General features: G+C 40.1%; 1 protein-coding gene across 1 annotated transcript; it reads right to left on the minus strand.

Annotated features, from left to right (window-relative positions):
• Nucleotides 1-387: 387 nt before the first annotated feature.
• LOC123728044 (oocyte zinc finger protein XlCOF6) lies at nucleotides 388-11025 on the minus strand. Its single transcript, XM_045698523.1, has 3 exons — nucleotides 10807-11025; nucleotides 9559-9807; nucleotides 388-2747 (listed from the first exon to the last, which is right to left on the minus strand). The coding sequence occupies exons 2-3, from the start codon at nucleotides 9659-9661 to the stop codon at nucleotides 805-807; spliced, it is 2046 nt and encodes a 681-aa protein (XP_045554479.1). The 5' UTR covers nucleotides 9662-9807; nucleotides 10807-11025; the 3' UTR covers nucleotides 388-804.
• Nucleotides 11026-11538: the final 513 nt, after the last annotated feature.

The raw sequence follows: 11538 nt of genomic DNA on the forward strand, positions 1-11538 counted from the left end.
GTTGTGGACAAATTTGTTTATATCCCTGTTAGTGAGCATTTCAGCCTTTGTCAAGATAATCCATCCACCTGACAGGTGTGGCATATCAAGATGCTGATAAAACAGCATTATCATTACACAGGTGCACCTTGTGCTGGGGGACAATAAAAGGCCACACAACACAATGTCACAGATGTCTCAAGTTTAGGGAATGTGTAATTGTCATGATGACCGCAGGAATGTCCACCATAGCTGTTGCCAGAGAACTCAATATTTATATCTCTACCATAAGGCACCTCTAACGTCCTTTTAGAGAATTTGGCATTACATCCAACCGGCCTCACAACTGCAGACCACATGTAACCACGGCAGCCCAGGTCCTCTTCACCTGCAGGATTGTCTGGGGGGGGGGGGCTGAGTAGTATTTCTGTCTGTAATAAAACTCATGCTGATTGGCTGGGCCTGGCTCCCAAGTGGGCCTATGCCCTCCCAAGTCCCACCCATGGCTGAGCCCCCCCTATTTCAATTGACTGATTTCCTTATGCGAACTGTAAGTCTTTGAAATTGTTTAATTTAGATTGTTGTTCAGTATAATACGACTTGTAGGACGTATGGTATTAAATGAATTACAATTCGTATGTTATTTTACGCATTGCTATTCATACATTATCTTACGAACTTGTAATATGTATGATATGTTACGAATTCCAACATGCTAAGTAATAGCTAAAAAGTAGTAAGTAGTTGCAAAGTTGCTAATTAGCTAAAATGCAAAAGTCCACCTTGATGAGATTCAAACACGCAGTCTTTGGCTAGACGTTTGACTTACACGCCCACCCCTCCACAGAGCAGGAGTAAGGCTTCTCCCGTGTGTATACATTGGTGTGTTACGTTGCTATGGTGAGAGAAACTCACCCCACAGTGAGAGCAGACGTAAGGCTTCTCTCGTGCGTGTGTTCTCTGATGAACTTTTAGCTCATTTGAAGTTTTAAAACATTTTCCACATTCAGAGCAGACATAAGGCTTCTCTCCTGTATGTATACGTTGATGTGTTTTTAAGGTATCCAGTCGGGAGAAACTCACCACACAGTCAGAACAGGAGTAAGACTTTTCTCCTGTATGTGTTCTCTTATGAACTTTTAGATGAGTTGATGTTTTAAAGCATTTTCCACAGTCAGGGCAGAAGAAAGGCTTCTCTCCTGTGTGTGTTCTCTGATGAACTTTTAGCTCATTTGATGTTTTAAAACATTTTCCACAGTCAGAGCAGGAATAAGGCTTCTCTCCTGTGTGTGTTCTCTGATGAACTTTTAGATGAGTTGATGTTGTGAAACATTTTCTACAGTCAGAGCAGACGTAAGGTGTCTCTCCTGTGTGTGTTCTCTGATGAACTTTTAGCTCATTTGATGTTTTTAAACATCTTCCACAGTCAGAGCAGGAATAAGGCTTCTCTCCTGTGTGTGTTCTCTGATGAACTTTTAGCTCAGATGATGTTTTGAAGCATTTTACACAGTCAGAGCAGATGTAAGGCTTCTCTCCTGTGTGTGTTCTCTGATGGACTTTTAGCTCATTTAATGCTTTAAAACATCTTCCACAGTCAGAGCAGGAATAAGGCTTCTCTCCTGTGTGTGTTCTCTGATGACCTTTTAGCTCATTTGATGTTTTAAAACATTTTCCACAGTCAGAGCAGGAGTAAGGCTTCTCTCCTGTATGTATACGTTCATGTGATTTTAAGTTGGAAAGTTGAGAGAAACTAGTTCCACAGTCAGAGCAGACGTAAGGCTTCTCTCCTGTGTGTGTTCTCTGATGAACTTTTAGCTCATTTGATGTTTTAAAACATTTTCCACAGTCAGAGCAGTAATAAGGCTTCTCTCCTGTGTGTGTTCTCTGATGAACTTTTAGCTCATTTGATGTTTTAAAACATTTTCCACAGTCAGAGCAGGAGTATGGCTTCTCCCCTGTATGTATACGTTCATGTGATTTTAAGTTGGAAAGTTGAGAGAAACTAGTTCCACAGTCAGAGCAGACGTAAGGCTTCTCTCCTGTGTGTGTTCTCTGATGAACTTTTAGCTCATTTGATGTTTTAAAACATTTTCCACAGTCAGAGCAGGGGTATGGCTTCTCCCCTGTATGTATTCGTTCATGTGATTTTAAGTGGTCAAGTTTAGAGAAACTAGTTCCACAGTCAGGGCAGAAGAAAGGCTTCTCTCCTGTGTGTGTTCTCTGATGAACTTTTAGCTCATTTGATGTTTTAAAACATTTTCCACAGTCAGAGCAGGAGTATGGCTTCTCTCCTGTGTGTGTTCTCTGATGAACTTTTAGATCAGTTGATGTTTTAAAACATTTTCCACAGTCAGAGCAGGAGCATAGCTTCTCCCCTGTATGTATACGTTCATGTCTTTTTAAGTTGGAAAGTTGAGAGAAACTAGTTCCACAGTCAGAGCAGGAGTATGGCTTCTCCCCTGTATGTATACGTTCATGTGATTTTAAGCGGGAAAGTTGAGAGAAACTAGTACCACAGTCAGGGCAGAAGAAAGGCTTCTCTCCTGTGTGAGTCTTCTGATGAACTTTTAGCACCGTTGATGTTTTGAAGCATTTTCCACAATCAGAGCAGGAGTAAGGCTTCTCTCCTGTGTGTATTATTAGGTGTATTTTTAGCTTTGACAGAAATGGGAAAATCTCTTCACAATGTGGGCAGTGATGAGACCTCTTAGCTCTGTGATCTTCCTGCTGTTGCTCTCTGGATGTAGAGAATGTCTCAACATGGTATCCTGTGTGAACATCAGAAGAACCAGTCAGTTGGTGTGATATATATGTCAATGAAATGTATTTTATGAAGCCCTTTTTACATCAGTAGTTGTCACAAAGTCCTTAACAGAAACCCTGCATAAAATCGCCAATGAGCAAGCAATGCAAATGTAGAAGCACAGTGGACACAAAAACAATCCCTAGAAAGAAGGAACCTAGGAAGAAACCTAGAGGAACCAGGCTCAGAGCGGTGACCAGTCCTCTTCTGGCCATACCGGGTGACAGGTAGCCTAGTGGTTAGAGCAACCGAAAGGTTGCAAGATCGAATCCCCGAGCTGACAAGGTAAACATCTGTCATTATTCTCCTGAATAAGGCAGTTAACCCACTGCTCCTAGGCCGTCATTGAAAATAAGAATTTGTTCTTAACTGACTTGCCTTGTTAACCTGTTTGAGCGCATGTTCAAACGCTAGCGGGACACCTACGACAACATCCGGTGAAATTACAGAGCGCGAAATCCAAAATACAAAAATCGTAATATTAAACATTCATGAAAATACAACTGTCTTACATCATTTAAAACCTTGTTAATCCAACTGCGTTGTCAGATTTCAAAAAGGCTTTACGGAGAAAGCATACCATGCGATTATCTGAGGACAGCGCCCCACGTCAATATACTTTTTCAACCAGCACAGGCGTCACAAAATCACAGACAGCAATTAAATAAATCACTTACCTTTGAATATCTTCCTCTGATTGCAATCCCAAGGGTCCCAGCTACACAATGAATAGTTGTTTTGTTCGATAATGTCCTTCATTATATCCCAAAAATGTCAGTTTAGTTGGCATGCTTGATTCCGTAATTCACTCGTTCAACATGCACACAAACGAATCCAAAAAGTTACCAGTAAAGTTCATCCAAACAAGTCAAACGATGTTTCTAATTAACCCTCAGGTATTCTAAAATCTAAATAAACAATAATATTTAAGACGGAGAATAGTGTGTTCAATAGCGAAGATAAATAACGAAGAGCGCACTCTCGTTGATGCGCGCAACATGACTATTTTTCTAAATGGGGGACACCTTGGAAAAACTACAAATACTACAAACTACAAAAAACAAGCCTGAAACCCTTTCTAAAGACTTGACATCTAGTGGAAGCCATAGGACCTGCAATCTGGGTCCTATCTATTTGTATATCCCATAGGCAAGCATTGAAAAAACCTGTGACCTCAAAAAATAAAAATTGCGGAAAGATTTTCCTCAGGTTTTCGCCTGCCATATCAGTTCTGTTACACTCACAGACATTATTTTAACAGTGTTAGAAACTTCAGAATGTTTTCTATCCAATGCTATCAAGTATATGCATATCCTAGCTTGTGGGCAGTTTACAGGCAGTTTACTTTGGGCACGTCAGTCATCCGAAATTCCGGACAATAACCAGTATGCTAAGGAAGTTAATAAATAAATACACTACCATTAGTGGTGAAATAAATAAATAAATACACTACCATAAGTGGTGAAATAAATAAATAAATACACTACCATTAGTGGTGAAATAAATAAATACACTACCATTAGTGGTGAAATAAATAACTAAATACACTACCATTAGTGGTGAAATAAATAAATAAATAAATACACTACCATTAGTGGTGAAATAAATGAATCAATTCTCAAGTTTGGTGTCACTTACAAATGTCCTTGTTCTTGAAAGAAAAGCACAGAACAGCGCAAACTGGCTCTAACCAGAATAGTGTCTAGAAGGCCAGCATCCCGGAGTCACCTCTTCATAGTTGACGTCGAGACTGTTGTTTTGCGTGTACTATTTAACTTCTTTGGGGTAAATAGTGAAAAGCGTGCCCAGAGTAAACTGCCTGCTACTCAGACCCAGAAGCTAGGATATACATATTATTAGTAGATTTGGATAGAAATCACTCTGAAGTTTCTAAAACTGTTTGAATGATGTCTGTGAGTATAACAGAACACATATGGCAGGCGAAAACCTGAGAAAAATCCAACCAGGAAGTGGGAAATCTGAGGTTTGTAGTTTTTCAAGTGATTGCCTATCCAATATACAGTGCCTGTGGGGTCATATTGCACTTCCTAAGATGTCAACAGTCTTTAGAACATTGTTCCAGGCTTCTACTGTGAAAGGGGAGAGAATGAGAGCTGTTTCAACCAGGTGTCTGGGAAAATGCCATGAGCTCAGTCTCGCGCGCAGCCGTGAGCGCAAGCCACGTTCCCTTTCCTTTCTGAAGACAAAGGAGTTGTCCGGTTGGAATATTATTGAAGATTTATTATAAAAACATCCTAAAGATTGATTCTATACATCGTTTGACATGTTTCTACAAACTATAATAAAACTTTTTTGACTTTTCATCTGGACTTAGTGCGCACGCCTTTTGCATTTGGAATAGTGAACCTAACACGCGAACAAAATGGAGGTATTTGGACATAAAGATTAACTTTATCGAACAAAACAAACATTTATTGTGGAACTGGGATTCCTGGGAGTGCATTCCGATGAAGATCATCAAAGGTAAGTGAATATTTATAACACTATTTCTGACTTTTGTTGACTCCACAACATGGCGGGTATCTGTATGGCTTGTTTTGGTGGCTGAGCGCTGTACTCAGATTATCGCATGGTGTGCTTTCACCGTAAATCTTTTTTGAAATCTGACACAGCGGTTGCATTAAGGAGAAGTGTATCTATAATCCTATGCATAACACTTGTATCTTTTATCAATGTTTATGATGTGTATTTCTGTAAATTGATGTGGCTCTCTGCAAAATCACCGGATGTTTTTTAGAGGCAAAACATTACTGAACATAAAGCGCCAATGTAAACTGAGATTTTTGGATATAAATATGAACTTTATCGAACAAAACATACATGTATTGTGTAACATGAAGTCCTATGAGTGCCATCTGATGAAGATCATCAAAGGTTAGTGATTCATTTTATCTCTATTTCTGCTTTTTGTGACTCCTCTCTTTGGCTGGAAAATGGCTGTATGTTTTTGGTGACTAGGTGCTGTCCTAACATAATCGCATGGTGTGCTTTCGCCGTAAAGCCTTTTTGAAATCGGAGACTGTGGTTGGATTAACAAGATGTTTATCTTTAAAATCGTGCATAATACTTGTATGTTTGAGACATTTTAATAATGAGATTTCTGTTGTTTTGAATTTGGCATCCTGCAATTTCACTGGCTGTTGTCGAGTGAGACGTTAGCGTCCCACATACCCCAGAGAGGGTAATGAAGCTGCCAGTTGAGGACTTGTGAGATGTCTGTTTCTCAAACTAGACACTCTAATGTACTTGTCCTCTTGCCCAGTTGTTCATCAAGGATCTCTCATACTTTGCTACGTTCATCTTTCCCTTGATCCTATCTAGTCACCCAGTCCCTGCCGCTGAAAAACATCCCCACAGCATGCTGCTGCCACCACCATGCTTCACCGTAGGGATGGTGCCAGGTTTGCTCCAGACATGACGCTTGGCATTCAGGCCAAAGAGTTCAATCTTGGTTTCATCAGACCAGAGAATCTTGTTTCTCATGGTCAGAGTCCTTTAGGTGCCTTTTGGCAAACTCCAAGCGGACTGTCATGTGCCTTTTACTGAGGGGTGGCTTCCGTCTAGGAACTCCACCATAAAGGCCTGATTAGTGGAGTGCTGCAGAGATGGAAGATTCTCTCATCTCCATAGAGGAACTCTGGAGCTCTGTCAGAGTGACCATCGGGTTCTTGGCCACCTCCCCAAACAAGGCCCTTCTCCCCCGATTGCTCAGTTTGGCCGGGTGGCCAGCTCTAGTATGAGTCTTGGTGGTTCCAAACTTCTTCCATTGAAGACTGATGGAGGCCTCTGTGTTCTTGGGGACCTTTAATGCTGCAGAAATGTTTTGGTACCGGTCCCCAGATCAATGGCCGACACAATCCTGTCTCGGAGCTCTACGAACAAATCCTTCGACCTCATGGCTTGGTTTTTGCTCTGACATGCACTGTCATCTGTGGGACCTTATATAAACAGGCCTGTCCAAATCATGTCCAATCAATTGAATTTACCACAGGTGGACTCCAATCAAGTTGTAGAAACATCTCAAGGACCATCTCATAGCAAAGGGTCTGAAAACTTAAAAAAAACGTAAATAAGCAATTATTATATATTTTTTTACATTTGCAAGAATGTCTAAAAACCTGTTTTCGCTTTGTCATTATGGGGTAGTGTGTGTAGATTGACGAGGAAAAACATGTAATCAATTTTAGAATAAGGCTGTAACGTACCAAAATGGGAAAAATGGGAAGGGGTCTGACAGTTCCCTCGGAAAGTATTCAGACCCCTTGATTTTTTTCACATTTTGTTATTATTTTGTTAGCCTTATTCTAAAATTAAATAAAAAAATATCCTCAGCAATCTACACACAATACCCCATAATGACAAATCTAAAACAGGTTTAGAAATGTTTGCAAATTTATAAAAAAAAAAAAAAACTTGAACATTTTTTTGAGTCTCAAAATTGAGACTCAAAATTGAGTTCAGATGCATCCTGTTTCCATTGACCATCCTTGAGATGTTTCTACAACTTGATATATAAAAAATATTAAATATACACTACTGTTCAAAAGTTTGGGGTCACTTAGAAATGTCCTTGTTTTGAAAGTAAAGCACATTTTTTGTCCATTAAAATAACATCAAATTGATCAGAAATACAGTGTAGACATTGTTATTGTTGTAAATGACTATTGTAGCTGGAAACGGCAGATTTTTTTATGGAATATCTACATAGGTGTACAGAGGCCCATTATCAGCAACCATCACTCCTGTGATCCAATGGCATGTTGTGTTAGCTAATCCAAGTTTATCATTAGAAAACCCTTTTGCAATTATGTTAGCACAGCTGAAAACTGTGGTGCTCACTAAAGAAGCAATAAAACTGGCCTTTGCAACTCTGCCTAGAAGGCCAGCATCCCGGAGTCGCCTCTTCACTGTTGACGTTGAGACTGGTGTTAAGTGACCCCAAACTTTTGAATTGAGCTCAGGTGCATCCTGTTTCCATTGATCATCCTTGAGATGTTTCTACAACTTGATATATAAAATATCTATGTATCAGATATAAATCATCAGGATGTGGTAGTCTACTGGTTATGTTCAACACTTCTCCAATCGTTGTTGAGATCTGATATTCTATGCAGCGCAAAACGAGACGTAGGCCTATATCACATTTCTCAAATCCTTTTCAGGCTAAATTCCAGCCGAACATGGAGAGGACAGTAATGCCTAACTACACTGAAAAATATATAAATGCAACATGTAAAGTGTTGGTCCCATGTTTCATGAGCTGAAAAAAAAACAATTCACACACAAAAAGCTTATTTCTCTCAAATTGTGTGAAAAAATATGTCTACAATCCCTGTTAGTGAGCATTTCTCCTTTGCCAAGATAATCCATCCACCTGACAGGTGTATCAAGTACCAAGAAGCTGATTAAACGGCATAATCATTACACAATTGCACCTTGTGCTGGGGGGGCAATAAAAGGACACTTTAAAATGTATAGTTTTGTCACACAACACCACAGATGTCTCAAGTTGATGGAGCGTGCAATTGGCATGCTGACTACAGGAATGTCAACCAGAGCTGTTGCCAGAGAATTTAATGTTAATTCCTCTACCATAAACTGCCTCCAACGTCGTATTAGAGTATTTGGCTGTACGTCCAACCGGCCTCACAATCGTAGACTACGTGTAACAACTTCAGCCCAGGACCTGAGGTGGGTCTGGCTGCCAAGTGGGTGGGCCTATGCCTTCCAAGTCCCACCATTGCTGCATCCCTGCCCAGTCATGTGAAATCTACAGGTTAGGGCCTAATTCATTTCAATTGACTGATGTCCGTATTATATAAAGGTTAATAATAATAATAATTGTTAGGCTCTCCATGAGCATTAGCTGCTACTTCATTCAATCCTGTTTTAAAAAGTCTTCCTGTGTGACATTCCTTGAGACCAACCAGAAATGTTTCCTTGGACAAATATTCCCAGATTTTCATAAAATCAGCCAAACACGTTCTCTCGTTTCTGCGTCACCAAATGTTGCGCAAGGCAAAAGAGTAGGCCAGGTGAGCATCAATCGCTAGTTCGGTGCAGCAGACTGCAGGGGTGTAGTGCTGCAGGAGCGATGCGCCGCCACAATGGTGTTTGTTTAGTAAAGTTAGATCAATGTCTTGGACGATCACCTAATGATTAATTAGTAGTCCACATAACCAAATATTATAGCATAACATTACTGTTACAACAAAAACAACACCTAATTTCTTACGAGATTTTAGGATGGTTTGCTGAATCGTCCCAAACTCAACAGCGCGCGCCATTAGGCAGAATGTGCTTTGATTAAAACAAAATACAGGAAGTCTATATAATTTAATACCATCTTCTCTAATTTGCTAACCAAACAGTAATTTAAGAAGATTTAAATGCATATTCCCATGAAATTGATTGAGATCAAACGATTGGCATGCAGACGCAGCTTGGTCATTTCACTGGTAAAACGTGAAGAATTATAATTCAATATTGACAGTGATGATGTCATGGCCTATTTTGAAATGAGGTATGCCTAACTAACTGATTGAGGGTATGAAACATTTCCAACGTTCTTGAGACAATGTGTGGGCATAGGCAGGCGTTACAAGTTTTAAAAAATGTTGCCGAGCTGTGAAGTCTTGAGTTGTTCAGGGATGTGTGATGTCAGAATTACAGAATTCAACCTAGCAGTAGACTGGGTCATAACTTATGGAGGTCTAACTTATGAAGATAACTTATAGATAGAACCAGCTGTTTACCATGATTAACAGTTGTCCTAATCTTCTCCTCCTCTTCTTCATCTTTAATGTTGACATTCAGCTCCAGTGTTTGACTGCAGTCTTCCAGCTTCACTGATGCCATCTCTGGATCCTGCAGTGCAAACTGGGCTCCACTGTCACAATCAGGACCCAGTGACTATAGGTTTGGACTCAGTGTGGAAGGAGAGTGGCAGGCTGGGTTTGTCCTCACTGTTGATGTTACCGGTCTCAGAATTAATCTGAGTCGTCCTGTAGTAATAAAGACAAACGGACACAAAAGTTATTGTCTTGACAGTTCTGGCGATTTCTTTATTCTCTAAAAATATATATTATTAATGATCTAATTTCAATAGATCAGGTAGCTAAGCATTGACAAAACATTAAATAATTTCCCATTAGACAAAGTGCACACTTGAAATTACACGTAACCTATAGATTTCCTGAATTAAAATAAATGTCTCAAAAAACATTTAGTACCAGGTTGCAGTATGTCGTAGGCAGCACTATGTACTATTTTCCTGAATAACCTTGTCTTCAATGTATTATTTCAATCAAAAACCAATTGTATTTCCCATTCACACCATAGAACATTTATAGATAGATACATCTGAATGTGTCTGAATATTAGTACACATGTAGACAACTGATACATTCAGCACCAAGTAAAGTCTGGGACCAAAAGGCTCCTGAACAGCTTCAACCCCCAAGACATAACACTGCTGAACAGTTAATCAAATGGCTACCCAGACTACTTGCATTGACCCTGTTTATTACTTATCTGTTTGCACTGGCTATATGGACACTCACATATTCTACACTGAACACCACACACACACACACACACACACACACACACACACACACACACACACACACACACACAGTAGTGCAACAGTGAAATTGTCTCCCTCTCTCATGCACCCGCACTACTTGCACTGAAGTCCGTTGACACCAATGACGTGTATACACATCACAAAACCAATAACACGTCAAACGAACTCAGAAATCTCAAATAAATGTTGTTTATTTAGTTATCTTGACAAGATATCGTACATTCTCTCAGACAAACCAAAAGTATCTAGCTAACTTATGTGACGTGTAAAATAGTTTTTAATCACGTTCTTCACTCACTCAGTTTGACAGAAAAACAACACACAAATAAAACCTTGACCAAACGTGATGATACCGATTAATTACCTAGCATGTTATGACATGTTCTTTTTAAAGTTTGAACAGGCTATTACATACCTGCAGCCATACATTTAATACGGAGACAAAAGTTATCATATTAACATCAGAGTCCTGGCGCTTTCTTTAATCTGAAGAATGGCGTGCGCCTGCCCGGAAGTTCCTGTTTCGTTCACACAAATTGAATGTGTATGTTGCCACCTACTGTACAGTTAGTGAACTGGGGGGAAATAAAGTAATGCCCATTCCAGAAAAGCGGGGAAAACGACATCAGACAAAATACGAAAATAGATCAATCAAAAAACTATCCCACTCCTTCTGTCACAGTCCAATCTAAATCACATCCCTACACAGGCTCAGGGGCCTGGGAGTGGGGAAAGTCTTCAGTCAGTATTCCCTGCAATGCTTCAGCTGTAAATTCCTGGTTTGTGGAAGAACTTGACAGGCCTGCACAGAGCCCTGTCCTCAACTCCATCAAACACAATTGGGATGAATTGGAACGCCGACTGTGAGCCAGCCCTGCAATGTTTCGGCTGTTAATTACAAAAACCTTTCAGCCTCACATACAATTACATCCAGTTTCTTAAATGTATTGTTCTTTTGGGCAGTACTGTTAATCATCTGCGTAATAAATGCCACAAAATCCAACTTCGTTACAATCTGTGTATCCCTCAACTGGTGAACGACATTGCGAATCTCTACAGGCTGCGGGGCATCCACTGCCATAGCTTCCACAACTCCCCTTGCTCCTTCAACTACTTCCCGCCCTGTAGGAGACCAGCTGTACAGCAC

This window comes from Salmo salar, chromosome ssa17 (assembly GCF_905237065.1).
Source record: "Salmo salar chromosome ssa17, Ssal_v3.1, whole genome shotgun sequence".
NCBI classification, from domain to species: Eukaryota; Metazoa; Chordata; class Actinopteri; order Salmoniformes; family Salmonidae; genus Salmo; species Salmo salar.

What these genes read in the sequence shown, in the direction of transcription:
- LOC123728044 (XM_045698523.1), bottom strand. Translation starts at nt 9,661, where the DNA reads ATGGCATCAGTGAAGCTGGAAGACTGCAGTCAAACACTGGAGCTGAAT. An exon ending in TAGGACAACTGTTAATCATG is followed by an intron (nt 2,748 to 9,558) that starts GTAAACAGCTGG and finishes ATGTTCACACAG; the next exon opens with GATACCATGTTGAGACATTC.